Source organism: Micromys minutus (genome assembly GCF_963924665.1).
Source record: "Micromys minutus genome assembly, chromosome: 17".
Lineage (NCBI taxonomy): Eukaryota > Metazoa > Chordata > Mammalia > Rodentia > Muridae > Micromys > Micromys minutus.
In genome coordinates this window covers 13,376,130-13,403,867 of record NC_137952.1, presented here as the reverse complement: position 1 = coordinate 13,403,867, position 27,738 = coordinate 13,376,130, and the positions used below count along the sequence as shown (strand labels likewise).

At 45.4% G+C, this 27,738-nt stretch overlaps 1 protein-coding gene across 1 annotated transcript; it reads left to right on the top strand.

Moving 5' to 3' along the window:
- TCP11L1 (t-complex 11 like 1) lies at window positions 1-26,676 on the top strand. The gene is made up of 10 exons (XM_080931307.1): window positions 1-68; window positions 3,529-3,718; window positions 8,740-8,872; window positions 10,088-10,208; window positions 11,046-11,266; window positions 14,644-14,780; window positions 16,905-17,101; window positions 21,157-21,338; window positions 23,620-23,792; window positions 25,819-26,676. Exons 2-10 carry the CDS (start codon window positions 3,556-3,558, stop codon window positions 26,019-26,021), a joined length of 1,530 nt encoding a protein of 509 aa, XP_080787433.1. The 5' UTR covers window positions 1-68; window positions 3,529-3,555; the 3' UTR covers window positions 26,022-26,676.
- Window positions 26,677-27,738: the final 1,062 nt, after the last annotated feature.

The following is a 27,738-nucleotide window of genomic DNA, read 5'->3' as shown; positions in this document are numbered from 1 at the left end:
CTGCCTTGTCGCGGGCCCCGCGGGCCTCGCAGCGGGAGTGACCCGGGAGATCGCGGACGCCGCGGCAGGTGAGCGGGCCGAGGCCGGCCAGGCGCCCGGAGGAAGCGTTCGGGTTTCTGGGTCTCTCCGGGCCGGTGGGCTCCGGGGGATGCCGGGCGGAGCGAGGGGGAGACGGGAGGGTGAGGCCCACCCTCCAGGCCGCACTCGCTGACCCAAACTGCTGTTTACAATGAATCTGGACGCGGTTCCCGGCGCCGGTGGGCAGAGATCTTTTTTTTTTTTTTTTTTTTTTTTCCGCCGAAAGACCCTTTCTAGAGGATTCTTTTGTGTTGAGCTTGGGCCCGCGTGCAGCTCCGACAGATGCGGGTCCCCCGTGCCAGGATCCTCCTCCCCCTCGGTTTCCCGGTTAGGTACCTTAGGGTTTTGGGATTGTGGAATGAATGAATGAGAACCATTAAATAGCCTACGGATGCACCCTCCAACTCTATAGTTGTCAGTGTGGAATGGTTGTTGAGTGCCAGCCTATGGCCGCAGTATACCCTTATGCATTAGGGGGAGGCACTTAACTGTAGAAAACTGAAGTCACACGGCCTGTAAAGAGATAGAATCGACCTCGGTAGTGACAGAGAATTGGACATTTTAAGAAAAATGGGTCACTTTAAAACAGGTTTAATGCTACCCTAAACATCTTGGGCAACGCCTCCCAGCACAGTGACATCACACAGATGACACAGGGATTTATGTCTATCAACAAATGGGTATCTGTTCGCCGGGCTTGGGGGTTGCGTGGCTATACTAATAGATTATTTATGGAGAGTACTGGTCTTGACTCTTGAGAAGTTCAAAATCTAGACAAAGCTTTTGTGTTTTGAAAGTACAAATTAGGACGTTCCCCACCAGACCCCTAATTCCTCCTCCATCTTTGCTAGCCACCACTTTTCCATTTCACGTCTTGGCTTCTGCCAGAGGGATGAAAGGAAATACTCCCCTTTGCCCCACCCCCACTTTCTAACTTGGTGAAATTCTACTCCTTTCAAAGACAGGTCACGTGTTACCTTTTCTGGGAAAGTTTTCTCTGCTTCCTCCTATTCAGAATAGCAGCGTCATGCTACTTTGGGTCTCACTGCGGCTCCTTGCAAGCATGTGTGTCTGTCTCTGATTAGATTGTTTTCAGTTTTCCATCCCTACTGAAATAATCGTATTTTGACCGGAATTAAAGGCAGTGATGGGTACCAGCTGTCTCACAATCTGCAGGACTTCAGAGAGTAAACATTGATAATGTCGAAGGAAGTGCCCTGGGAGGAGACAGACCCTCAGCAGAATCCTCGGAGGACAGTCTGTTTTGTTTAAAGGGGTCTTGCCTCTCATCCTTTCTGTATCCAGAGAGTGACTTATCTCGGCAGCTCCCTGGCATGTGATGGGGATAAAGTTAGATGTGTTTTTGTTTCTTATAGAATCTATAGGTAATGTTGAACATTGGATCTGTTGCCCTTCAAACTCTAGTAGGATTTAGGACAATGAAGAAATGGGTTTTGAATGGAAAAGTTGGGCTGGGGGTGGTGGCACATGGCTTTCTGGGATGAAAGCCCCAGGAGGCTAGGGTAGGCTGCACCCTATGAGTTAGTTCAGGGCTACATCAAGAGTCCTAGGCTAGCCAGAGATACATAGAAGGACCCTGTCTCCCTAAAATAGGGAATGGACTAGAAAAGTCAAATGCAGCTGGGGCATGATGGGTTATCACAGCCCTTGAGAGGTAGAGGCAAGCGCTGTGAGGTGGTCACCAGCCAGGGTTGTGAGATCCTGCGTCCAAAGCCCACAATCCAGCAGGAACATGAGACAGCTGGTTATGTTACATTCATGGTCAAGAAACAGCAACCAGTGCTGGTGCACAGTCCTTTCTAAGGGACTTTGGTTAGACCAGAACCCAGCTCAGGAAATGGTGCTGCCCAAGTGAGGAGAGAGAGTCTTCCCACCTCGGTGAACATAATCTAGATGTTAAGGCATGCCCGAGAGCTGAGCCAGCCGGATCCAGACAGTTCCCCCAGGGGGTCCAAGGAGAAGCTTCGTATCTTATCACCAGGTTGACAATTAAAACTGACCACCGCTGCAAATTTCAATTCCAGTAACTATTCTGTTTAAATGAGGTCTCCTGTGATTTTAGATAATTATACCAAGTGATTCTTTTTTCTCCAATGTGCAGAAGTGGGCCACATCTCTTTAAAAGCTAGTACATTTCTTTTTTTTTAATTAATTTATTATATATAAGTATACTGTAGCTGTCTTCAGACACACCAGAAGAGGGCATCGGATCCAATTACAGATGGTTGTGAGCCACCATGTGGTTGCTGGGAATTGAACTCAGGACCTCTGGAAGAGCAGCCAGTGCTCTTAACCACTGAGCCATTTCTCCAGCCCCCAGTACATTCTTTAGATTCACTACCTTCCAAGTGTGTAATGCCTCTGAATTAGTGTTTATGACAATAACTTGTGATCCTTAAAAATGTATGCCTCCTGCATTTCTCTTAAACACTTAATAGAGTCTAGACAGTACTGTTTCTCATCCCGTTATTATTTTTGTTTTGTTTGAGACAGGGTCTCACTATGTAGTGTGGATTGTTCTGGAGCTCACTGTGTAGACCAGATTTGCCTCAACCTCAGATTTGCCTGCCTCTCTATCATTATTGTTGTTGTTGTTGTTTTAATCTAGGGGAAGGGTTGTGTGTGTGTGTTCCCCTGTGCTTGGCATGGAGCCCAGAGCAACTTTGAGTATCTTACAGGCATGATGCATGGTACCTGGATTTTCAGCAGGTACTAGGAGCTGAACTGGGATCTTTATGCTTTTATAGCGAGGATTTTGTTACTGAGCCACCTCCCCACCCCATTCCCAGTTATTTTCATCCATACGATAGACTAGGAATCCACCCATCTCAGCTTAGCGTTGGAAGGTGGTTAGATTTAAAGAGTTGATTTTGTTCTTTGTTTTTAATTAGTGACCGCAGCCCTGAGACTATTCCTTCCTCTACCTGCCAAGTGCTAGGATTACAGGAGAGTGACCAGGCTCAGCTGTCCAATGACTTTGCCTATAAGCTTTCAGCAGCAAAAGTAAAGATGGGTGTTGTGTTGCACGTCTATAGGCTTAGCACGTACGAATCCGAGGCAGGACGATTGTGATTTCAAGGCCAGACTGGGCTACGTAGAGGGTTCAAGGACAGGAAGGGCTTGGTAGTGAAACACTGTAGAGATTTAAGATTGAACCACCACTCCCTTCGCTTAAAGCAGAAGTATGTGGTTTAAGTCTTTCAGTTTAAGCACTGCACCCCCAATTTGTGCCGCCTTCTCAGTAGTGAGATGCATTATCCCAGCAATGCTCAAGACTTCCGGGTGTCATTGGTCCTGTGTTTACTCACTGAGGCAGAGTATAAATGAATAAAACCTTAGCAAGCCTGTTGGGAAAACAACTCAAACTGCAGCTAAATATGTGTGCAGTCAGTGGCACTGGATAAACACTTGGCTCATTTTCTTTCCTAGGAAGAAGGTAAGCAGACTTAACTGAGGATGTCTGAAAACCTTGACAAGTCCCACGTAAACGAAGCAGGAGGGTCGAAGGCAGCTGCCTCTGAGCAAGGTCTGGAAAGTGCGCTGGAGTGCTCTGAAGAAACTTTACAGGAAAAAGCGAAGTCGGACTCACCTAGTCCCCAACGAGTGGGAAGACCTCACTGTGAGCAAATTTCACTTTGATTAAAAGCACTGCTATTGTTGTTTTCGAATGGCTTCCTTGTGCCTGTGGCTCTGAACTACATTCTCACAGTATGACAAGATTGCCAAGTGCTTAGATTTGACATAGCAGCAGTCTAGCTACTTGCAGGTTTACAATCCTATGAGAAGTTAAAGTTTTAGAACAGTGAGGCTGTCCAGCCTCAGAGGCACTCCGAGAGTTGTCTGAAGTAGTCTGAGAAACAGGAGGATGGAAGGAAACCAACTTTAACAGTGAAAGTCTGACTCCTTTGAGCCTTATGGAGGAAAATGAGTGCATTTACCACACCTTAAATTCACTTCCCCAGGGCTTCCCACAGGCAAGGGGCATTCCGTTTGCTGAGTGAGGGTGAAAAGCATTTGAGGTCCTGGCAGGGAGCAGGCCTCCAGGAGAAAGGTGGCATGCTCTGCCTGTATGCCCTAAGTTGTCTGACTGATGTCTTTTATTAAGAACATGTAAACTTTTTGAAGTGAATCCAAAAGTGCAGGTCTCTAGAAGGGAGTGTCATGGTCTAAGAATGTCAGTGTTGATGTTATCAAACTGCTAATGAACAGTTCTGCAGATTGGGAGGAAGGACAAATATTTTGAGGTTTTGAGGTGTGTTTCTGAAATAATCAAAGCCATTCCTAAGTAATTCATCAGTTAACATACTGTTCTTATACCATATATACAAGTGGGCCGATTTTCTTACTTTATGGTCACAAATTGTTCTCAGGGAAGCTCACTGTAATGATGTTACCTGGTGTGCATCTATGACTTCCTGTCTTCAATGTGTGCAGTTAGGGAGATCATCATGTTAAAGGAGACTCTCTACCTCCTAGAGACGTAAATGTTCAGTAAACATCAGTGGCTCCATGACTGCCACTGCTGCATTTTATAATGGTGGGACCCACGGGATGAGATGAGGTGGAGTGGAGTCAGATGAAGGCTAAAGATTGATCCTTGGCCTTGTAGTCTTACTGTTTGAGCTTTGATAAATGCTGGTTTCCTTTCTCTGTTTTGATAAATGCTGATTTCCTTTCTCTGTCTTTCTCTCTAACTCTTACTGTTTGTGCTTTAATGAGCGCTCGTTTCTTTTCTTTTCTTGCTTAAGGACCTCTCACTGGCCAGGCAAAAGGATTGGAACTCATTAACTTTGTGAACCAGAGAGAAAAGAGAGAAAGTTAAAATCTTTTACACACAGGCAATATGCACACACACACACACACACACACGCACACTGGTCAGGCTTGACCACCTGTCTCCACAAGTGTTAATGCATACTTACATACACATATACTTACATATGCCTGTATACATTTGGTGGATGGAGCAAAAGCCTCCATGAGCAAGTTCCAACCAGCAGGTGCCAACATAGAACAAAGTCACTTATTCTGGATGAAAAAGAAGCTCCAACCATTATTGCTCAGAAAAAAGAAAAAGCTTCTTCTACCTTTTTACTGCTGAATGAAAGAGCCCTTTGTCTTTCTAAGTTCTTATACTTTCTCAGGAGACTTGAGCAAGCATCTTTACATTCCATAAGTTCATAGCAAGTTTAAGACATTAATTCAAGTCATAAATGTTTGTGTGTGTTTCCATTAAGACTTAATACCTGACTAAACATTATCTGTTGTTAACTCAAAACAATAATTTTTATGTCACAAGTCAGCATGATTTTGTCAAAAGGAAACTCATCTGCCTGTGTCTCATTAGTTTTGAAGTTTTGTGTAGATAAACTAGTCAATTTTATTTTCTGTTCTTGCACCTACAATAAATTGTCCACTTCCAGTTTATGACCTTTAGTTATCAGATAGTGGTCTCACAGCTAACCTAGAAGGAATGTTTACCCTGATTGTAAATTTGTTCCAAGCCTGCTTTCTTATTCTAGTTCAATTAGCCCAAGACACATGAAGATTTACAGAACTCTTAATTGTAGCTTTCATACTATAGAGGGCTCAAAATTACTTGTATAAATTTAGGAATTCTATAGATCATTATTAGGAATTCATTAATTTGCCTACACAGCATTACTACATGATAGTATATCTTCATTGATCTGTAGAAAATCTGCCCAATGTGGTGGGGTAAAGTCCAGGAATCATTAGACTATGTAGTGACAGGAAAGGCATATCAGTAGCAAGAATCAATCCTGAGATGATCTGTGAAGACCCTGCAGTTCAGAGCTTACCCATTGCAGCCATGCAAAATGATAGGCTCTCTCCAGAAAACTTACTTGTGTGCCTTTAGCCTTTCCTAGGTGTCTCCTGACAGGGACTGGGTGCTATAGTGTAGATCACTTGAGTGTGAACCACCCCCACAGCTGGTGTGTTAAAGCTGGGATCCAGCTTTGGCATATGGAGGGAGGGTCACTGGAAACTGCCCTTTGAGGGAACTGGTGTCTCTAGCCACTTCTTCTCTCTCATTCTCTTTCTGGGCTGTGGACCCTGCCATTACGTGCTGCTAACTACAGACCAGGGGCTGGAAATTCCCACCCCAAATGGTTTTTGAGATCCAGTCTCATGTAGCCCAGGCTCTGTACCTAAGGATAACCTTGAACTCCTGATCGTCCTGCCTCCATTTTCAAAGTACTTGGTTACAGCCCTGCACTAGCGTGCTCAGCTCCCAGAGTGAGTCAAGTTCTCGCTCTCTAGACTAGGCTGCCCTTGAGCTCACTTTATTGGTTTGCCTCAAACTCTGTAGTCTAACTGCCTTAACCTCTGAGTGCTGTGATTACTGGTGTAAGCTGCCACACCCAGCAACTTTTTCTTTAAGTTTTCAGTTATTCTGCCAATAGTGCCATGGCTATAAATTAATGTGAAGCTAGTGTTAGGTTATATTATTTGAAAATATGATCATGTCTAAGGCAAGAGTACTTTCCTCACATTTTCAAGGAGCCAGAAGCCGCTAAGAAGACCTGGGTTTCACTTCCAACATCTAAGTTGGGTGATTGACAACTGCTTGTAACTCCAGCATCAGGAAGTTCAGTGTTCTTTCTCCACTTTGGATACTAGCACTCACATTCATATAGATATATCTACACACACAATTCTCTTAAATTATTTTTTGAACTGATGTTTGAGCCAAGCAGTGGTGGCACATGCCTTTAACACTCAGGAGAGAGAAACACGTGGAGCTCTTGAGTTCAAGGTCAGCCTGGTCTACAGAGTGAGTTGTGGGACAGCCAGGGTTACACAGAGAAACCAAACAGTTTCACTCAAAAGTAATTGAAATTTGGATTGGGATTAGGATAAAGGACTCTGTGTTTCGGTCATTATTTTACTATATAAGCATACATAAAGCAATTTTCTCAGTATAGACAATTACAAAATCACATTGTTGCTCAACTTTGAAAAACATTGGAAATACCTACCATATGTACTTCAGTGTCAACTATTCATCCAAGAGTTAATTTTTATATAAAATATTTTTATAAGCATATCTATTAGTGTGCAAATTTTCTCTCTTTTTTTCCTTTTTTAAAATAGGATTTATCTGTATAACCTTAGCTGTCCGGGAACTAACTCTGTAGACCAGGCATGCCTTGAATCTGCATAGATTTGCCAGCCTCTGTCTCCCAAGTTCTGAGAGTAAAGTCATGTACCAGCTGAGTGTCATTCTTTTGTTTTTGTTTATGAGACAGTTTCTGTATGTACCCCTACCTATCCTGGGACTCACTCTGTAGACCAGGCTAGTCCCTGACCTCAGAGGTCCACTGCCTCTACCAGCTGAGTGCTGGGATTAAAGGCCACTATCGCCTGACTGTCTTTCTTCTGTATATGCATGTGAGTTATTTGTTTTAGAAATAGTAAGCTGAATAATGGTGGTGCAGGCCTTTAATCCCAGCACTTGGGAGACAGAGGCAGGCGGATCTCTGAGTTTAAGAATAGCCTTGTCTACAAAGCAAGTTTCAGGACAGCCAAAGCTATACAGAGAAACCCTGTCTCAGAAAACCAGAAAAGAAAAATGTTAATAAAAATACTGTGCTTGCCCACTGACTACATATATAGAACACATGTCAGCTTCTCTATGTATGTATGTATGTATGTGCAATCTATATGTCTATATATGTAAAACCTTATAGTCTTGATAAATTTAGTCAGTATGTTGACTTAGAGGAAATTGACATCTTCAAGAATTGAAAAAAATATTATGTAGGCTTTATTTTAGATATTTGCTATATCTTACCAATATGCATGACAGTATTTTATTTTGTGTTAATATTTCTGGAAATGCTGAGAATTTTGTGAGGACAAATACTTTTACAAGTTCCCCATTTGTATTTAATAATATTTTTTTAAAGCAGGATATGGCCAACTCTTAGATTTGGTTCCCTTTTCAGGAGCATTGGGGAGCAAAGGAAACAAGTACAGTTGGAAGGAAATATATTTTTTGTTTCACCTAGAAACTTTTCATCTGTTAAACCCTGGGCAAAGCATCGGCATTGCTAATCTGTTTTTATTATTTTTTTTATTTTTTTACATTTCAAACACTGAAATGTTTTTGAAAAAAATGTTTATTTTTTTACATTTCCCACCTTCACCTGGTTTTAACTTGAGATGTTATATATAAAACCCAGGCTGGCCTTGAACTTCTGATTCTTCTGTCTCTGCTTTTTCTAGTTCTGGAACTGTAAGATGATGACTCTTCTCCTCTTTCTCCTCCTCCTCCTCCTCTTCCTGCTACTATTTTGGTTTTTTGAGAGAGGGCCTCTCTGTAGCCTTGGCTGTCTTGCAACTGTCTCTGGCCTTGAACTCAGATTTGCCTGCCTCTGCCTCCCTAGTGCTGGATTAAAGACCTGTGTCATTAAGCTAACTTTTTATTTATTTTTCATTAAGTAGTCTTAATGGGAATCATATCTTGTGCGTTATAAATGCTTATTACTTTTAGGATTCTAGGTAAAAGGGAACTAAGTTAGGTATTTGTTTGAAATGTTGGGGTAGAGTTCTTACGCAGCTGCCATCGCTAACCCTAACCTAACGGACTTCTTACACTGGTTTCTGTTACAGCTAGTCCTCCTCGGCTTGTCACTGTAGAGGAACTCCTAGAAACAGCGAAAGGAGTCACCAACATGGCTCTAGCCCATGAAATTGTAGTAAATGGAGACTTCCGGATTAACACTGTTGAATTAGCCGAAGGCAGGTGCGTGTGTGGATTTGTGTGCCAGAGAATTTCCCAGTTCTAGGAATATTTTTCACTCAATGCCAGTGAGTTTAAGTACGTTCTTCCTTTTGTACATCAGTGCTAAAAGTACTTCTAGGTCAGAAGTGGTGGTTGTGAACATGGGTCTGAGAGCCACGAGTACTTCAGAATACAAGAAAAGGCTCTGGAGCCTGTGAAGATCTTTGATGCCATTTTTTTTTCCCTATTAGGATGTAGTAGCTGCTCTTTGTTTTTCTTTTTTTAAAAAATATTTATTTATTATATATAAGTACACTGTAGCTGTCTTCAGACACACCAGAAGAGGGCATTGGATTCTATTACAGGTGATTGTGAGCCACCATGTGGTTGCTGAGAATTGAACTCAAGACCTTTGTAAAAGCAGTCAGTGCTCTTAACCTCTGAGCCATCTCTCCAGCCGCTCTTTATTTTTCTAGTGTTGTCAGTACACTGTTTCATTCACTTCCTTGTAATTGTGTCATCTACTTCCCATCCTTTGTGAAGCCAGGGGAAGCCAGATGAGGTGCTACTTGCCCATAATCCCAACACTGGTCATCCTCAACTATGTAGTAAGTTAGAAGCCAGGCAGCCCTATGATGAGCCCCAATGTCAAAAAACAAAGAAAATAAGACATTAATACAAGACGAAGTCTGGAGAGATGGTTCAGTAGTTAAGGGTACTTACTGCTCTTGCAAGAGGACTTGAGTACAATTCCAGGCACCTGTCCTGGGCAGTGTACAATCACCTGTGACTCCATTTCCACGGAGATTCATTGCCTCTGGCTCTGTAGGCACCTGTGTTCATATATGTGTATCATAGGAACTTGCTGAAGTCAGAGGAATGAAAATTACCAACTCTGAATTGTCTAGTCTTTCAGAAACTTAGAATTTGTGTATGAGTGTTTTTTTTCCTGCATGTATTTATGTGTAGCATTTGCATACTTGGTGTTTTTCTTTATGGCATTGTTATGTGCTAGACACTGGATTCATGTTAGCTACTTACTGAGGAGGTGAAAGCCACTCTTGTTAAGAGGCAGAATAAACAGTGTGTCCGTTTACATCTGGTACCCATTTCCTTAGTTCCTATGGTTTTAAAGATTTGTTACTCTACAGCCGTAGAATTTATGATTTTGAAAATGATTTTAAACACACACACATATATGGTATTTGTCTTTTTTATTTTTCCTGTTGTCTTTAGCTTGGAGAAGAGAGTGAAGGAAATTGTACATAAAGCATTCTGGGATTGCTTGAGTGTCCAGCTAAGTGAAGACCCCCCAACATATGACCATGCCATCAAACTCGTAGGAGAGATCAAAGAGGTGAGACTAACAATTAATGGTGCTTAGGGAATATTCATTGTTTACTAGGCCAGAAAACCAAAGAAACTGAGGGCCCCAAAGTTGAAGTATTTGAAGGCATTTCGATCGAGTACTTTCGACTTGGCTATTCTTGCCTTTTGATGTTTTTCTTCAACTAAGACATGAAAACCTGAAGGTGCTATACTTACGTATGACAAAGAAAACACTCATATTACTTAGAGACAACAAAACTTGCGTTATGAAATACAGAGTGACATTCAACTTATGTTAGCCAAAAAGTAATTACAGTTTGGGGTAGAAAAGGCTGGAGTTGGAAGGATTTTTTTGCAGTGGCTTTGAGCTTCACACTGAAGAATTGTTACCTGGGAAAATTAGAATCAGTGCTTGGCTCACAGGCTTCCATAGCAACTAACCTTTTCTTTGCTTATCAATGATCAGTTTTAGGCAAAAATGGTAATCCATACCATGGTCCTAGCTAGCGCTTGGGAAGCTGGATAGCTTGCTTGTACACAGATGGGCCAGCACATCAGGACCCCAAAGGATAAATACTACACAACCAGCCAACTCCCATCCCCAAAGCACACCACCACCAACCCACTTCCCGCTTTTTCTTTCATCCAGGGATTGACTGCTGGAGTATGGACAACGCTTAAAGCTATTTTAAATGACTCATGTACATGTTTGTCTGTAGATTTGTTAAATAAGAGGCTGAAAATATGTACATTTTAATAGCAGTTGGTGATTCTTTCCTTTTGAATAGTAATAAATGCTTCATGTGTAATAAAAATGATTCCCGGCTGAGAAATCCTAATTAAATGTAACTATGCTCTCTTGTAGACTCTGTTATCTTTCTTGCTGCCTGGTCACACTAGACTAAGAAACCAGATAACAGAAGTCTTGGATCTGGAGCTGATAAAACAGGAAGCGGAGAATGGGGCCCTAGACATATCTAAGCTGGCAGAATTCATTATTGGCATGATGGGGATATTGTGTGCACCTGCTCGAGATGAGGAGGTTAAAAAACTAAAGGACATTAAGGAAATTGTGCCTCTTTTCAGGTATGGAATGTGTCCTTCACAGAATTCCTAGTTGAAAACCTATTGCAGATTTGCATTTCCTGAAGCCTAGGAACATTTTAAAAGTTTCTAAAACACCTAAAGCACAGAAATGTAGAAGTTTGCTGACTGCCATTGTTTCTGTACCACTAAGAGGCTAAGGTAGGATCTTGACTTCAAACCCTGTGGGGCACATGGTGAGATACTGTCTTATAAAGTGAATGAGGGCTGGAGAGATGGTTGAGTGGTTCAGAGAACCTGCCAGAGGTCCCAGGTTCAACTCCCAGTACACATGACTGTTCACAACTATCCGTAGCTCCAGCTCAGGGCATCTGACACCCTCACACAGACACACATGTAGGCAAAATACCAATAGGATGCACATAGAATAATCATTAAGTATGGCTGACTTGAATGAGTAAAATAGACGAGAGATAGAAGTACTTCTTAGCTTGTGGCTGTGATGACTCAGGTCGTCCAGTCTGTGACTTTTTAAAAGAGAAGTCAGGAGATCTGGGCTTCTGAACACACCCTGTGAGTGTGTTTGCGGTTACTGTAAATCAGCTGCCCGTGGGTAGTTTCTGATGTTTCTGCTTCCCTGTGGGTAGTCTAGAGAACTGAGGGGGAGTGTTTGCAGTAAAGATCTCTCCTCTCAGGACGGGTGGGCTCTGTGGATCTGTGAGCTGGACGGAAGAGCAAGGGAAGGGCTCCAGCAACCCCGAGTGAAGGCTGTGGTTCTAAAGGACCATGGACCCGGGAGCACATTTGATCCCAGTCCTGCTTTGTGCCGGGCCACATTTACACCTGAACCTTGGGCTCTTAACTACCTCCTGCAGTGGGCACTTAGCAGTCTTAGTCACTGGTGTAAGCAGGCAGGATGGAAGGCATTCTCAGTAGCAGGTCCTTTGTGTGAACAGAGTGTGAGCTAGCAATTATGCCCTGACTGAGAGTATAAAATAACTCTTAAAACAAACTGGGGTAAGAGAAAGAAAGAGAATTAATTTTATTTTGTTTGGGACAGTGTCTCTCTGTACCTCTGGCTGTTCTGGAATGCCGCTTGTAGACCAGGCTGGTCTGGAACTTAAAGAGATCCTCCTGCCTCTGCCTTCATAGAGCTGGAATTATATGTATGAGACCCTCACATAGCCAGTTTTTAATCTTCGCTGAGACAATGAATTAACCTATGTCAGCATGAAGACATAGGACTTTCAGCTCAGGTGGGGAACTCTGTCCTTCCAAGGAGCAAGAGAGGCAAGATTAGGATGTTTTAAAAAGCACCTGAAATTTTTGCAGACTTCAAGCCATTAATGAGTTTGTGTTCCAAATTTGTTGAACACAACAAATTTTAGAAAATATTTTTATTTTTAGTCGTGCGTGTGTGTGTGTGTGTGTGCATGTGTGTGTGTGTGTGTGTGTGTGTGTGTGTGTGTGTATGTGTGTGTGTATACATGTGAATGTTGATGCTGGAGGAGGCCAGAGAGCTACCCAACATAGGTGCTGGGGACTGAACTAAAGTCTCTCCTCCTGATGACAACACAAGAGGCTGGAGAGATGGCTCAGTGGTTAGGAGCACTGACTGCTCTTCCAGAGGTCCTGAGTTCAATTCCCAGCAAACACATGGTGGCTCACAACCATCTGTAATGAGATCTGATGCCCTCTTCCGGTGTGTCTGAAGACAACTACAGTGTACTCATATACATAAAGTAAATAAACATTAAAAAATGTAAATATTTTTTTAAAAAGTTGACCAAACTAACCAGCACAATTGACGCCCTGCCAGCTTGACACACAAACCCCACTTTTCAGTTAGAACTTTTTTCTTTTCATTTAGCCCAAGGTGGCACAGTAATATTAATATCACAATATAAAACAAAAGTCCCATGGTCTTTATAAATTCAAACACATTAAAAGTTCAGTCCAGAAATGTAAATACAGAGAGTATCTAATAATAATTTTAAAAGTTCAGTCTGTTTAAAATACTCAGTCTCTAAAATCCCAAAATCTCTTTCAAAAACTCAGTCTCTCAACTGTTGGTTTTTTATAAAAGTCATAATTAAATACTTCAAGAGCCAGGACAGTCACAAACAGATCAAAGCAAAGCAAAACTACAACCATGTGAATCTCTCAGTGTCCAGTGTCTGGGACTCATTCCTGATATTTTGGGCCCCGCACAGGCCTGGGCCATCTGCCCGATGCAGTGCACAGAGCTTGTCCTCTAGGTTCAGGCCGGCTCCATTTCACCATGGCTGCTGCTGTGGCGGTTCTGTGACTGGCATCTCCCACGCTGAGGTCCTCTGCACCTGGAATGCACCTTGACCAGTGGCCTCTCCTGGACTCTCAGGGTGCCGAGCCTCAGTTGTTTTCCATGATCCTTTCATGCCTTCAACCTGGTGACTCTTAGAGAGCACCACATTCAGCTGCTAGCATGGGGACAGTGTTGGTCACCTGGACACAGCTTCTGAGTACTGACCCTGTTGAAACACTTCTCAGAAGATTTCTCCTTAGTGATGCTGTTTCCTTAATCACCGCAAATGTCTTAGCTCTAGCTAGCCAGCATCAAGTGTCCCAGCAATGCAAAGGTCTTACTTGAGTGTTTCTGGTCTCTTGTTCATCACAGCTGATTTTTCACCCCTAGCTAACAGAGCTAACAGATTGTCAACTCAGAATAGCAAACAGCCTTGATAGTGTTGTTAAGTGGCTTTCCAACTTCCCTCTGGGATGTCACAGGCCAGGCCTATAAAGTCTGTCACATGATCCTAGTACCAATTTGTCTTGGGGTTTTTATTGCCTGGTGAGACATCATGACCTAAAGCAACTTGGGGAGGAAAGGGTTATTTTACTCACAGTTCACCATCCAAAGCATCAGGACAGGGACCTGGAAGGAGGAGCTGACACAGAGGCTTTGGAGGAGCGCTGCTTACTGGCTTGTTTCCCTTGGCTTAGTCTGCTTCTTATTATTTTTATTTTTATTTTAAAGCCTGCTTTCTTATAAAACCCAGGACCATCAGCCCGGGATGGCACCACCCACAGTGGGCTGGGCCCTCCCCCATCAATCACTAATTAAGAGAGTGCCCTACAGGCTTGCTCATGGCCCAGTATCATGGAAGCATTTTCTCAACGGAGGCTCCCTCCTCTCTGATGACTCTAGCTTGTGTCAAGCTGATTCAAAACTAGCCAGCACAGGTCGTCTGGAAGAGCAGGAAGTGAGTTTAACCACTGAGCTATCTCTCCAGTCCCCCAAATTCATTTTCTTAATTTTTTAAAAATAATTTCCTAGATTTCTTTTGCTGCCCCTTTTAAGATGAAACACGTGTATCTTTTCCTTTAAACGATGGTTACCTCATGACGGCATGCTTCTAAATTGTTTCTCTTCTTTTCAGGGCAATATTTTCCGTGTTGGACCTAATGAAAGTCGACATGGCCAACTTCGCTATCAGCAGCATTAGGCCTCACCTCATGCAGCAGTCAGTGGAATATGAGAGGAAGAAGTTTCAGGAAGTGTTGGAGAAGCAGCCGAGTGAGTCGCTCTGGGCACTTTTTCATCATTTTGTCTTGTGTCTTAGTTACATAAAATCCAGAGACCATTTCGAACCCACGGCGAGAATGTCTGACGGTAGAGAGTATCTGATGGTAGAGAGTGTGTGACAGTGTGTGTGACGGAGTATCTGATGGTAGAGAGTGTCTGACGGTAGAGAGTGTGATGGTAGAGAGTGTCTGACGGTAGAGTGTGTGACGGTAGAGTGTGTGACGGTAGAGTGTCTGGCGGTAGAGTGTCTGGCGGTAGAGTGTCTGACGGTAGAGTGTCTGGTGGTAGAGTGTCTGGCGGTAGAGTGTCTGGCAGTAGAGTGTCTGGCGGTAGAGTGTCTGACGGTAGAGTGTCTGGTGGTAGAGTGTCTGATGGTAGAGAGTGTGACGGTAGAGAGTGTCTGATGGTAGTGTGCTTTGAGGAAGGAAAAGCATGGGAGGCTGTTGGGCATCAAAAACAAAAGGAGAAATAAACCCAGCTGACAAGCACGAGCTATGCTTGGGAAGGCGTGAGAGTAAAAATGGTAAACCAAAGATTACTAGATATTTTCCACAAGGAACAGCGCAGAAATAACTAAATTATATTTCAGGTCTTCATTTTTGTCCGTGATGACAAATCTGTTAGTTAGCTTTTCTCCTGCTGATGGGAACTGCAGGGAGTGTCATGTTGTCTCCTTCCTTACTTGTGTTCACAATCAGGAAAGGTGGCGTCCACTCTGTTTGGTTGTTTGGTTTTTGGTTTCATTGTTGGTTTTGCTTGTTGTTTCTCAGACCCTTGTAGCCCTGGGCAGAGAGCAGCCTGCCTTTCCAGTACCAGGGTAAAGGCACGCACCGCCACCCCAGCTTTGGTTTGGATTCTGAGACCAGGTCTTGTTCTGCAGCCCAGGTGGCCTGGTGTTCAACGTGAAATTCAGGCTGACCCTAAACTGTGACAGTGTGTCTTTCCCCAAGTGTTGGGAAGAAAATGACATTTTTACAAGCCTCATGTGACTTCAGGTAAACAACTGACTGAGTCTAGCACAGTTGTGTTTGTAGGATTCTTTCAGATGCAGTGTGTAGTGGATTTCACGTAGCTCAGCTTTGCTGATTAGATGAAAACGGCAGTTGGAATAGATCTTGTTGCCTGCCCAGGTTGGTTAACTCAGTAGCTACAGAACTTGATTTTTGCAGCCTCGTATGGAAGCTTGTGGCCAGCAGGAATGGAGAGAGGGCAGAGTAAAAGTAGTGTGAGGAGACCGGCTGAGGCCCTGAGGGCTGTGCACAGTCTTCTAGGCTAAAGAGTCAGGTGCTAGAAGCTCAGCCCCAGTGAAAGGCTCATTACCGCGGAGGAGCCCAGAGGCCTGGTCATCACAGTCTAGTACTTGTTCACCATTTCAAGGTCTCCAAAGGCTGAATGCCACAGAGAAAGGCTGTCTCTAGAAGGCCTAAGGCAGAATTTGGCCATGTATATCAGCAGTCAGGACCAAACTGAGAACATTGTGAGGAGAACAGAGGTGCCTCGTTTGCAAAAGGAGCTACAGCAGCTGTAACCCCAGCTCCTGCTTGGCTGGAAGGAGGCTTCCACCGGGGTTGTGCCTCTCCCAAGAAGCACTCTTTACTCAGATGTGGAGGACACTGGTGTTCTGGTAGTTTCCTGTGTGTTATTCAGCTTCAGGAAAGCAGAGGGAGCGTAAAGGCCACTGAGGCTGAGGGTGAGCTCCACCAGAAACAAGGCTATGTGTAAACTAATATGTAAGCCCTCAGCGTAAGTGCTGCACTACACAAACACGCTGTCTTGACCTGTTTGTCTGTGAGCCAGAATGTTTCCCGTCCCTTGGAGCTGCAGTCATCTGGGCTTCCAGCCACATTGAATGAGGTAGGAAGAGGCTAGGCCAGGCCCTTGCCCTGCCAGCAGCGAGGCAGGTATCATGCGTTTCTTTATACCAGGAGTCTTCTGTTCAGATTTGTCTGAGATAACAAAGCTAGCGTTGAGCAATATGGTGATTTGGATTCAGTTCTGTGGGTTCCAAAGTTCATTCTCTACCCTGCATTTCACATAGAAATGCTCATCATTAAGGGAATTCCAAGAAGTGTCCCTGCAAATGTCAGGTAATGAGTGTAGCCCTGTTTTCCACAGACTCCCTGGACTTTGTCACCCAGTGGCTGGAGGAGGCCTCAAATGACCTTTTGAGTCAGAAGTACAAACATGCCCTACCAGCTGGGGGCGGCGCTGCTGGCTCTGGGGATGCTCCGCTGCTGACCCCTGTTTCTGTCCAGAATTATGCCTACCTGAAGCTTCTGAAATGGGACCACTTCCAGAGACCTTTCCCTGAGGTAGGTGCTGATGGGCACCTTAACCATTCATATGTTGTCTCAAGTTGCTCAGCTTGTTTTTGGAAGAATCTTGTTAATCTGATACAAATCACATACCAAAAATGTCTTCACTTGAAAGTGTAACTACTTTAACTTTTCAGCGTATAAAGTAGTGGATGTCATGGTGCCATTTTCTATGTCTCCCTTTGTTCCTCCTCATCCTTACTGCTGTCCTTTCTCTCTTCCGCTTGGTCTTACATTTGTTTATGTTTCCTTCTCTTCTCTCTCTCTGTATATGTACATATGTATACATTCTACATCTGAGAAAATATGCAATATGATCTTCTTTTCCCTTCTCTCTGTCCTCCCTTTGTGTTTTTGAGACAGGGGCTCTCTCTGTGTACCCTTGGCTGTCCTGGGGCTTTCTGTATATTCCTGGCTAGGCTTTAACTCGCCGAGATCCACCATTCCCTTCCTGCTTTCTAGTATATTTTCAGACTTATGCAGTCACCCTTGCAGCTGTCGGCAGCCAGCGGACTTTTCTTCTCCTTCCCGTTGTTTCCACCGCTGTATTTGTCTGTTCTAGATAGTTCTGTAGACAAGCTGGCTCCTTTTGGGAAGTACAATGGGGCTACTTAATGGCATGGACCAGCTCTTAATCATTTGACTTTTCATTGTACTTAGAGAATGACTTTTTTTTACATCTGCTTATGCTGTCGTGGGAGGGGAGTGTGGGAATGTGGTCAGAGGACCACTTTTAGGAATTGTCCTCACCCCCCATGTGGGGTCTGAAGATCAGACTGAAGCCTCTATGCTTGAGGACAAGAGCCTTTACCTGCTGAGCCATCTTGAAGGCCCCATTGTGCTCTGAGTTGTAAAATATGACACAAGGAACCCTAAAGGCATGCGCGGCTGTGCAGACATTCGCATTGCGGTCTTCCCATCCCCACTAACTCTGAAACTCTGCCCACCAGTCAGCACACTGGTCTGAATGAAGGCTGCCACGTAGGCTCATATGTGTGTATGCTTAGGTCCCAGTAATGAACTTTGAAAAGGATTAGGAGCTGTAGCTTTGTTGAAGGATGTGTGCCATTGGAGTGGGCTTTGAGGCTTCTTTCTTTCTTTCTTTCTTTCTTTCTTTTTAAGATTTACCTTTTTGGGCTGGAGAGATGACTCAGTGGTTAAGAGCACTGGCTGCTCTTCCAGAGGACCCAGGTTCAATTCCCAGCACCCACACAGCAGCCCATACTTATCTAACTCCAGTTCCAGAAGCTCTAATACTCTTAGACAGAAAGACATGCAGATAAAATACCAATGCATATGAAGTAAAAATAAATAAGTTTTTAAAGATTTACTTTTATTGTTTTGTAAGGGTGTGTGTGTGTGCGTGTGCGTGTGCGTGTGCACTCGCACACGGACTCACGCGGATATGAGCATGTGAGTTCAGTGCCCAACTCGGTCAGAAGAGGGCATTAGAACCCCTGGAGCTGGAGTTATAAGATGGTGCTGGGAATCGAACCCGAGTCCTCTACAAGAGCAGCCAGTGCTCTTAACCACTGAGCTTTGAGGTTTCAGAAGCTCAGAAGCTCATGCCAAGCTCTTTTTCTTTTTTTTTTAGCTACTTCTCCAGCAGCCTGTCTGCTCCCCGGCATGATGACACTAGACTAACTCTCCAAAAGTATAATCAAGTCCCCAGTTAAATGCTTTCTTTATGAGAATTACCTTGGTCGTGGTGTGTCTTCATAGCTGTAGAGCAATGAGACAGTAAGTCCCTGTCCCTCATGGCTCTTGACAACTACCATCTTACTGCATGTCTGTAGATTTAATGACGCTGGGAGTTTAACTTTTATCTTTGTTTGCTTTGGCTTTTTTTTAAACAGGGTCTCCTGTGACCCAGATTGGCCTTGAACTTCCAATCTTAGCTTCCAAATGCTACGATAAAGGCCCATCACGTCCAGGCTCTTGTGCACAGGGAATCGTGCGCATTTATCCTTTTGTGCCTGGCCAATTTGTGATGTCTTCTAGGCTTTTATGTCAGTCTCGTGCTGTGTGGACACGCCTCATTTCCTCCCTCTCAGGCTTTCGTGCTGCTTCTGTGGATCTCTGAATACCGTGTGGACACGCAGCTTGGCTCAGGCTGCGTCCTGAGTTGCAGTTTCTGGGTGGACTCCAGGCACCGCTTTGAGAAACCGCCTGTACTCACAGCCCCACCAGCAGTGTGAAGTGCTTCCTGTCGGCACTGCTGAGCTTTTACTGCCTCACTCAGTTTGTCATGATTTTTAGAAGGTGTGTTGGTGACGAGTGGGGGCCTCCCCTTTTCTGGCAGAACTAATCTGGAGCATGGCTTCCATCTTCTTCAAGAGCACTTGTTCTTTTCCAGCCTTAGACCTGTAGCGTCGTCAGTGTCTTTGTCGTGGTCCCTGTATTTCCTTTCAAGAGCCACAAGCCTCCCTTCTTGCCTGCTTTCCTGTTGGTGCTCAGGGAACCTAAAGGTGGTGTTGGCTTGTTGAAAGGCGTGACTCTGGGGGGTGGCATAAGAGCTTCTGGGGGGAAGTTCTTGACATGGCCTTGTTCTTAAAATTGGGACAACGGCAGTTTTCACTGGGACTGAATGTCTGTTACTGGCAATCGGCCGTTGAGCTCTGCACCCTGAGGTAATGTCCTGTCAGCATCACGTGACAGCACGCCCATGCCCTTGGGAGCAGGGGATAAATGGAAACTGTTAGTGAAGGGCCTCAGTCTTCAGGACGGTTTTACCTCCTAAGAAGTCCAGGCTCTGACTCCATTTTCTGGTTATTGTTTTCAACACTGTAGCCCAGTCTCAAACTCTTGCTGATCTCCTGCCTCAGTGCTTAAGGATTACAAACATAGACCACACCTCTATTAGCTTCTTACAGCAAAGCAGGTTCTTTCTTTTTCTTCTTTTTTTTTTTTTTAAGACTTAGTTATTTAATGTATGTAAGTACACTGTCACTTTCTTAAGACACACAGAAGAGGGCATCGGATCCCATTACAGATGGTTGTGAGCCACCATGGAAAAGCAGTTAGTACTTTTAACTGCTGAGCCATCTCTCCAGTCCCCAACAAAGAAGTTCTTAAAGCTTGTTTGATTAACCTGTGAAAACTCTGGTCTGGGCCAGATGTGGTGGTGCACAATTAACCTCAGCGCTCTGAAGGCAGAGATAGGTGATCTCTGTGAGTCCAGGCTAGCCCAGTCTACAGAGTGGGCTCCAGGACAGCCACAGCCATATGTTGAAATCCTGTCCCCAAGCCTGTCCACCCCCCAAAGAAAACAACCAAACCTTTGAACCGAGTCAACATCTTTCTGACCTCCTTGCTGCCCTTCTTGCCTCCTCTGCAGTCTCTGGGTTCAGGTGACTTCTGTGTGGAGAGTTCTGCTCAGTCTGTCATTTTTGACTGCTCTCTTTACTTACATACCTGACGTGGTGGTGGTTATTGTTTTTGTTTGTTCTGAGCCAGTCTCTGTATCTCTGGCTGGCCTTAGACTCAGCAATCTTCCTGTCTGGCTTTCTGGTGTACTGTGGGTGTGTGCCCACTTTGCCCAGTTCCTGGAGCGTCTTTGTTATGGAAATGGAGATGAATGATTGTAAGCTCTGCTTTAAGGCTCTCCCATTGTCAGCATCGGTGACTTCCTGGTTTGTGAGGGATGAAGATGGGGTCTCAAGACTTGGATGTTTCCTTTTCAAATCTGGGACAGTCAGTTCTGAACACAGGAAGGCATTGGCCACCCTAGCTCCATGCTCCTACCCTTCCCTTCCTGCTACTGTGCCACCTACTGTTAGAGCAGTGGCTTTCAGCTACTCCCCTGCTGGTTGGGCTTCTTATCTTTTTAGGAACTAACTCCCTTTTTGTATAGCCTCAGAGTGTAAAGTCACTTGCCTGAGGTATAGTCCTGCCTCAGCTAATATGTGGTCTGTTCCAGCTCTGAAAGGAATCAGGAAATTTGAAAGGGCACCGCAGAGTAGGTGGGGGGGGGGGGGGGGGGGGGTGTCTCTACTGCCCTCTGCTGGCCAGCTTGAGTTTCTGCTCAGCAGCACCATGTGTGTTCATTGCAGACAGTTTTGATGGACCAGTCTCGTTTCCAAGAGCTCCAGCTCCAGCTGGAGCAGCTGACCATCCTGGGAGCTGTGCTGCTGGTCACCTTCAGTACGGCTGCACCTGCGATTTCCGGGCACGCCGACTTTGCTGAGAAGCTCAAGATGGTGGTGAAGATTCTGCTAACCGACATGCATCTGCCGTGAGTGGCTGGGGCCCTACTGCGGATGAACTTGTGTACAATGGGACCTTCCCAGGATAAGGCCTCTAGGAGGTTAGAGAAGACTTTGCCACCCTAAAGTTTATTTATGGCGATCATACCCAAGTTACAGGGAACTGTAGACTTAACAAGGCTCTATGATTGTAGTTTTCAAATGTCTGTCCTCAGAGCCCACAATGAGCAATTTGGCTGTGACCAGAACATTCTAACACAAATAGAACTGAAGTAGACACCTGCCATGGTAGAACTTCCCTTATGTTTAACCTGTTTTCAAACTTAATCTTATTTACTAACAAATCACCCCACTGACTTCCACCCATTGAGTTGTTCTCACTACCAACTAGCCGTAAAACCCATGACCTTAGAGAGACCTTGGCCCCAGGACAGCCACTTGCTCCAGCTGTGGCTCTTGGAAGATTAAGATCGTAGAAGAAACAAACTTCTACTCCTCAAGGTGTGCTCTTTGCACATGCCTTATGGACATGCGGTATCTGCCACAAATGTGTCATTTTCTCATGGCTCAAACTTAACATTGTGGGATCTCTAGCAGGTACTCCTTCAACACAACCATGACTCCAAGATTCACAGCACATAGGGTGGGTTTGAATAGCTCCAGTATAAGCCCTGTATCTGATAAGGCCCAATGCAGAGACTCTAAGCGGGAGCCTAGCCCCCAGCCTTCTCATCTGTCTTAGAGTTTATTTTATGTATGTGAGCACATTGTAGCTGTCTTCAGGCACACCAGGGAGAGAATTGGATCCCATTACAGATGGTTATGAGCCACCATGTGGTTGCTGAGATTTGAACTCAGGACCTATGGAAGAGCAGTCAGTGCTTTTACCCACTGAGCCATCTCTCCAGCCCTGTCCTGGAGTTTCTATTACTGGGAAGAGACAGCGTGACCATAACCACTTAGGGTTTTGTTTGTTTGTTTGTTTGTTTTTGTTTTTTTGTTTTTCTTTTATGCAGAGTTTCTCGGTGTAGCCCTGGCTGTCCTGGAACTCACTCTGTGGACCAGGCTGACCTTGAACTGAAGATCCCACTTGGTTGGCTCTGACTCCTGAGTGATTAAAGGCGTGTGCCACCATTCTGCCTGGTGGTCACAGCAACTCTTAGAAAACCCTCATTTAATTGGGGCTGGCTTACAGTTCAGAGACTCAGTTCATTATTGTCAAACAGAAAGCATGGCAGCACACAGGCAGACATGGTACTGAGGAGGAACCAAGATTTCTCCATCTGAGAAGTGGGCAGCAGGAGGAGAGCCACTGGCCTCGGCTTGGGCCACACCTCCTGACGCCTCGCCTAAGCCTTCCACTGTGAGCCTGCGGGCTGGGGAGCATTCTGACACATCACCCGTAGAAACGGGAGGGATGACACTGTGGTGTGTGGTCAGTGCCGTGTATTCACACACAGGGAGCAGGCTGCAGACAGGTTCAGATGCCCTCCACTGAGCCTTTGAATGTAGTGCATAGTCACTGAGTAGGAGCTGTGAGTAAAGCTGGAAAGAAAACATTCCCTCAGAGCCCCACCTCAGGAGGCTGCCCACAGCTGCTCTGAAGGAGTCCAGGACATTTGTTTCCTTTGGATTTTTTTTTTCCTTGTAAAAATTGCTAAGTAAGCTGTGACCGCAGCACCTGAAAGGTAAAACAGGAGGACCAGAAATTCACAGCTAGCCTTGGCTAGCTCCTGTCTCAAAAGCCAAACCAAACCAAAGCAGCTGCAGAGGGTTGGGGATGTGCCTCAGTTGGCCCAGTGTTTACCATGTCTGAGGTTTGGGCTTGATCTCCAGCATGGTTAAGAAAGATACAAAAGGTCTGATGACTGGGTCCCATCCTGTCCGACAGCTGCCCCCTTCCTGGTTTCCGTGTGCTCCTCTGGAGCTGTGGGAGGAGTTGGGTGATAGCGAGAAGTCAGTTCCGAGCTTGTTCATTGAGCATGAGCTTTGAGGCTTGGGATGGAGTTCCACTGGCAGAACGCATGCCTGCCATACGTGCGCCCAACGTGCTCAGGGTCCTTGTCCCCAGCACTGAAACCTGGTCGCTCACAGCTCTAGTCTTGGGAAGTAGAGACAGAAGCTCAAGGTTTTCCTCATCTGTACAGTAAGTTCTAGACCAGCCTGGGCTCTGAGACCCTGTCCACAGCAGACGGCAACCACGTTGATATGATTGGAAAGGAATGCACAGTGTAGAAGGTGAGGGAAGGGCCACAGGTCCCACACACTCACTGCATCCTTTGTGCTTCTTGTTCCCGCCCCCTGTTTTAGTTCCTTCCATCTGGAGGACGCCCTGACTTCGATTGGGGAGAAAGTGTGCCTGGAGGTGAGCAGCTGCCTCTCCCTGCGTGGATCCTCCCCCTTCTCCGTCAGTAAGGAGACCGTGCTCAAGGGCCAGATTCAGGCCCTCGCCAGTCCCGACGACCCCATTCGCAGGATCATGGGTACGTTTAGGGGACATTCTCTCAGAGGGTGTCTCATTTACTTCAGTCACTGGTGAAATACGATGACCAAAAGCAACTTGGGGAGGAAGGGAGTTGAATTCATCTAACAGTTGTCAGGCTGTGCTGTCACCGAGAAATTCGAGGCAGGAGCTAGAGCAGAAGCCATGGAGGAATGCTGCTTACTGGCTTGCTTTCCATGGCAAGTGTGCTTTCTTGACTGGGTGTGGTAAATACACCTTTAATCCCAGCACCTAGGAAGCAGTCTCGGAATTTGGGGTTATTTTGGTACAGGGAGCCCCATGACAGCCAAGACTGTACAGAAAAACCCTTTCTTGAAAGAAAAAAAAGAAGGAGAAAAGAATGTCTTACAAACTGTCTCCATCTGACAAAGGCATTTTCTCAATTGAGGTTCCTCTTCTGGGATGACTGTAGCTTGTGTAAAAACAATAAAAGTGCAGTAACCAGGACAGAGGGCTGTCCAACAGGTCCTCAAAAGAAAACAGGGCTGGGCATGTAATACAGTCCTTTAGCCCAGCAGTCAGGAGACAGACAAGAGGAGCTCTGTGAGTTCAAGGCCAGCCTGGTCTACATAGTAAGTTCCCATAGTGAGACCCTGCCTTAAAACAACCAATGGCAGCAGTAATTCACCCTGAGGGGCTTTGATGGGGCATGAGTGGCCTTTGAGGGCTGTAGTGAGGCTGACCAAAAGGACGGGCAAGGACCAGAACCTGTCATCATCTCAAAGGTTCTGACTACTGTCGCAGCCCTCGACTTAGATCCTCGTTACTAAGGAATTTTATACAAATGAATACTGTGGATTTTTAAAGAATTAAGACAGTTCTTACAAAGCCTGCTTTTTATAAAGCCTCGCATTAGCCACAGCTTAGCCTGTGGAGGAGCAGGCTTCTTTGAATCAGAGATTTGTGTTCCCAAGGGAAGGCCTCTGAACAGCCTGAAGCCTCCACGCTGATGCTTGTTTCGTTGTCTCGTTGTCTCGTTCTGGTTTTTGAGACGGGCTCTTTGTGCAGCCCTGCCTGTCCTGGAACTCTGTAGACCAGGCTGGCCTCCAACTCAGATCTGCCTGCCTCTGCCTTCTGAGTGCTTGAGGCACCACTGGCTTTGTCTTAGTTACAGACAGCAGGCCTGGGTGGGAATAGCACAGACCTCTGATTCTGGGGAGCTTCCAGCTCTAGAAACCTCAGGAGAACCAGAGCCCTTAGGATGGAGAAGTGTAGAAGTCAGCTGTCAGTGTTTTTGTGGTGAGGGTTCTTTTGTTCTCCCAGTACGAGAGGCAAGGCAGGCGATTTGAAAAGTCTGTTCAGTCAGTGTAAGTGTATCCCAAATGGAGTGGACGGAAAGGTATTGACCAAGATTGTTCCTCTTAAGGAGAACAAGATCACAGCTAACTTCCGTGGTCTCCCATTGAGAACATCAAAGAAGGAAGCATGTGCTGTCATGACGGACAGTAGAAGTGAACATAGATTTCATCTTCCTTTTCTCTTTTAATATTCTAAGTTGTAGAAATTGAACAGGGTCATGCACTCACCTCAGAGCTGCATATTCAACTTTCTTTACTTCTTTGAACATTTTTTTCCCTAAGATTTTATATATTTATTGAGAAAAGGTCTTTTTATGTAGCTACATAGCTCTGGATGTCTATCTCTGCTCAAATGAAAGGCATGAGTTGTGAGTGCGTGCGTGCGTGTGTGCATGTGCACGCACACGCTCGAGGGGTCTCCTGTTCTTAAGGCGGAGCCCTGTCTCCAGCCCTGCCCCTACTTTTGAACTTGTTCTTGCTTTGCTTTTCTTTCTCTGCATGTACCCTGTGGCGGTGACCAGTGTTAGCCGCGGTGGTCTGGTCCTCTTGCTGCTGCTGCATTCTCCTTGTGTGCATATATGTGTTCTTCCCCGCAAAAGTGCAAAGTTGTATGGATCTGATCTTGGGGTGATCAGGAAAGACTTCCCCGAGAAAGTGATGAAGTCACCCTGAAGAGACAACCCTGATTACTTTTCCCTTTTGCCACAGAGTCCCGAATTTTGACCTTCTTGGAGACATACCTTGCCTCTAGTCATCAGAAGCTCTTGCCTACAGTGCCTGGGGGATTGGGTCCCATTCAGAAAGAGCTGGAAGAAATTGCAGTGAAATTTGTGCGTCTGGTCAACTATAACAAGATGGTGTTCTGTCCTTACTACGACGCAATCCTCAGTAAGCTCGTCCTCCGCTCCTGAGGTGCACCGCTGCTGTAGCACGCTCCTCGTCTCCCCAGAAGCCCTCGCAGTGCCGTGGACTGTGGCATGTGTACATTCCTGTTTGATAGTGCTGGTTGCACGGGGACCGAAGAATGCACTGAATTCTGGTTTGAGGACTGTGTTCATGAGTGCAAGTTTACAAACCTGAGAAACTCTTGCTCTCTTGAGTCTAGAGGAGCACATAGCTTCCCACAATTGGCCGTCTGTCTCTGCTCCTACTTCAGCAGGATGGAGGAGCTGCTTCTCCCAACAAACCTGAGACCGTTGTCTCTTCCTCAGATGCTCTGTGCTCACAGTCATAAGCCAAGACTTGACCTTCTGCGCCATGTTCAGCCTTCCTCACACTACTCTTCCCTGTGGGCGCTTTATGACAGGGCTGTCTGCAGCCTGACAGTGTCCTAGCCCATCCTTCCCACTCTTGGGTCTGGCCTAACAGTGCTCCAGAGCCCTTTTGTTCTGTAGCAGAGTTACTTAATTTATTTTATATTATTATTCAACCATCATCTCGATATGTACTCCCCTGGCTGATGTGGAACTTGCTTATATAAAACGGGCTGTCCCCAGACTTTAATCAGTCCTCCTGCCTCTGTCTCACAAATGCTAGGGCTACAGGCCTCTGCCACCATACCCAATGGATAGAACTTGATTTTTAAAAGCTTGTTTTGTTGGCCTGGGATGTAGTACAGCGGCCAGTGTTTGCCTAGCCTGCACAGGCCCTGGGATCGATCTCTCATCTAAACAATGAAAGAAGTGCATGCACACACACATGCCTAGTATTGAGAAGCTATAAGCCCCTGTAGCTTCAGGTACTTTTAAAAGGTAGAAGAGTTGTTCGAGTCCAGGAACTCAGGAACAGCTTAAGTAACAGACTCAAAGAACAAGAACGGAGCTAGGTGTGATGGTGCACACCTTTAGTCCCAATACTTGGAAGGCAGAGGGAAGTGGATCTCTTGAGTTCAAGACCAGCTTGGTCTATAGGATGAGTTCCAGGAACAGCCAGGGGGATACACAGAGAAACCCTGCCTCACAAAACAAAACAGAAACACTGTTCTTTGTACAGATTCTTGATGGTGGCAGTTACAGCTCATGAAGCCAGGCGTGGTAACAGTTACAGCTCATGAAGCCAGGCGTGGTGACATGGCTGGTGTTTCCTTCTCTGTGGGTTCTTTCTCACTTTTCTCCTCCCTGCGCTTCTCCCTCTAACACTGGATAGAGAAGGAAGGATGGGGGCTCTCTGAATTTAATTCCTTTCTTTTGTTTGTTCTTTGATTATGGCTAACAGACCACAGCCCCTCCATCCACCTTTAATGGCCAGCACCAGCCTCCCCACCTCCTGCCCCAGCATCCATCTACCTTCCGAAGAGTTCCCAGCATCCCAAACCTCACGCAGTTGTAGAAACAAATTTCGTGAGCGAACTTTCCAATTCCTGGAAACTGGATTTGACCCTTTGAAGTGGCCATTCCGAGTGCTAGGATCTTATGAAATGACGGTTTCATCAGCTCCTGTGTCCACCACGCCTTCTATCTCAGTGTCATTCACTTGTAATGTTAACGTTGGCCTCAGATCATGAACAACTGTTTGCCGAACACGTATCTCCCAGGGCTTCCAACGCCACCTACTCCCCCACCCCTGTTCACTCTACTGTTAAGCTGGATCTTTTTACATAGGCCGTAGTTTTAACTTTGTTGAGATCTT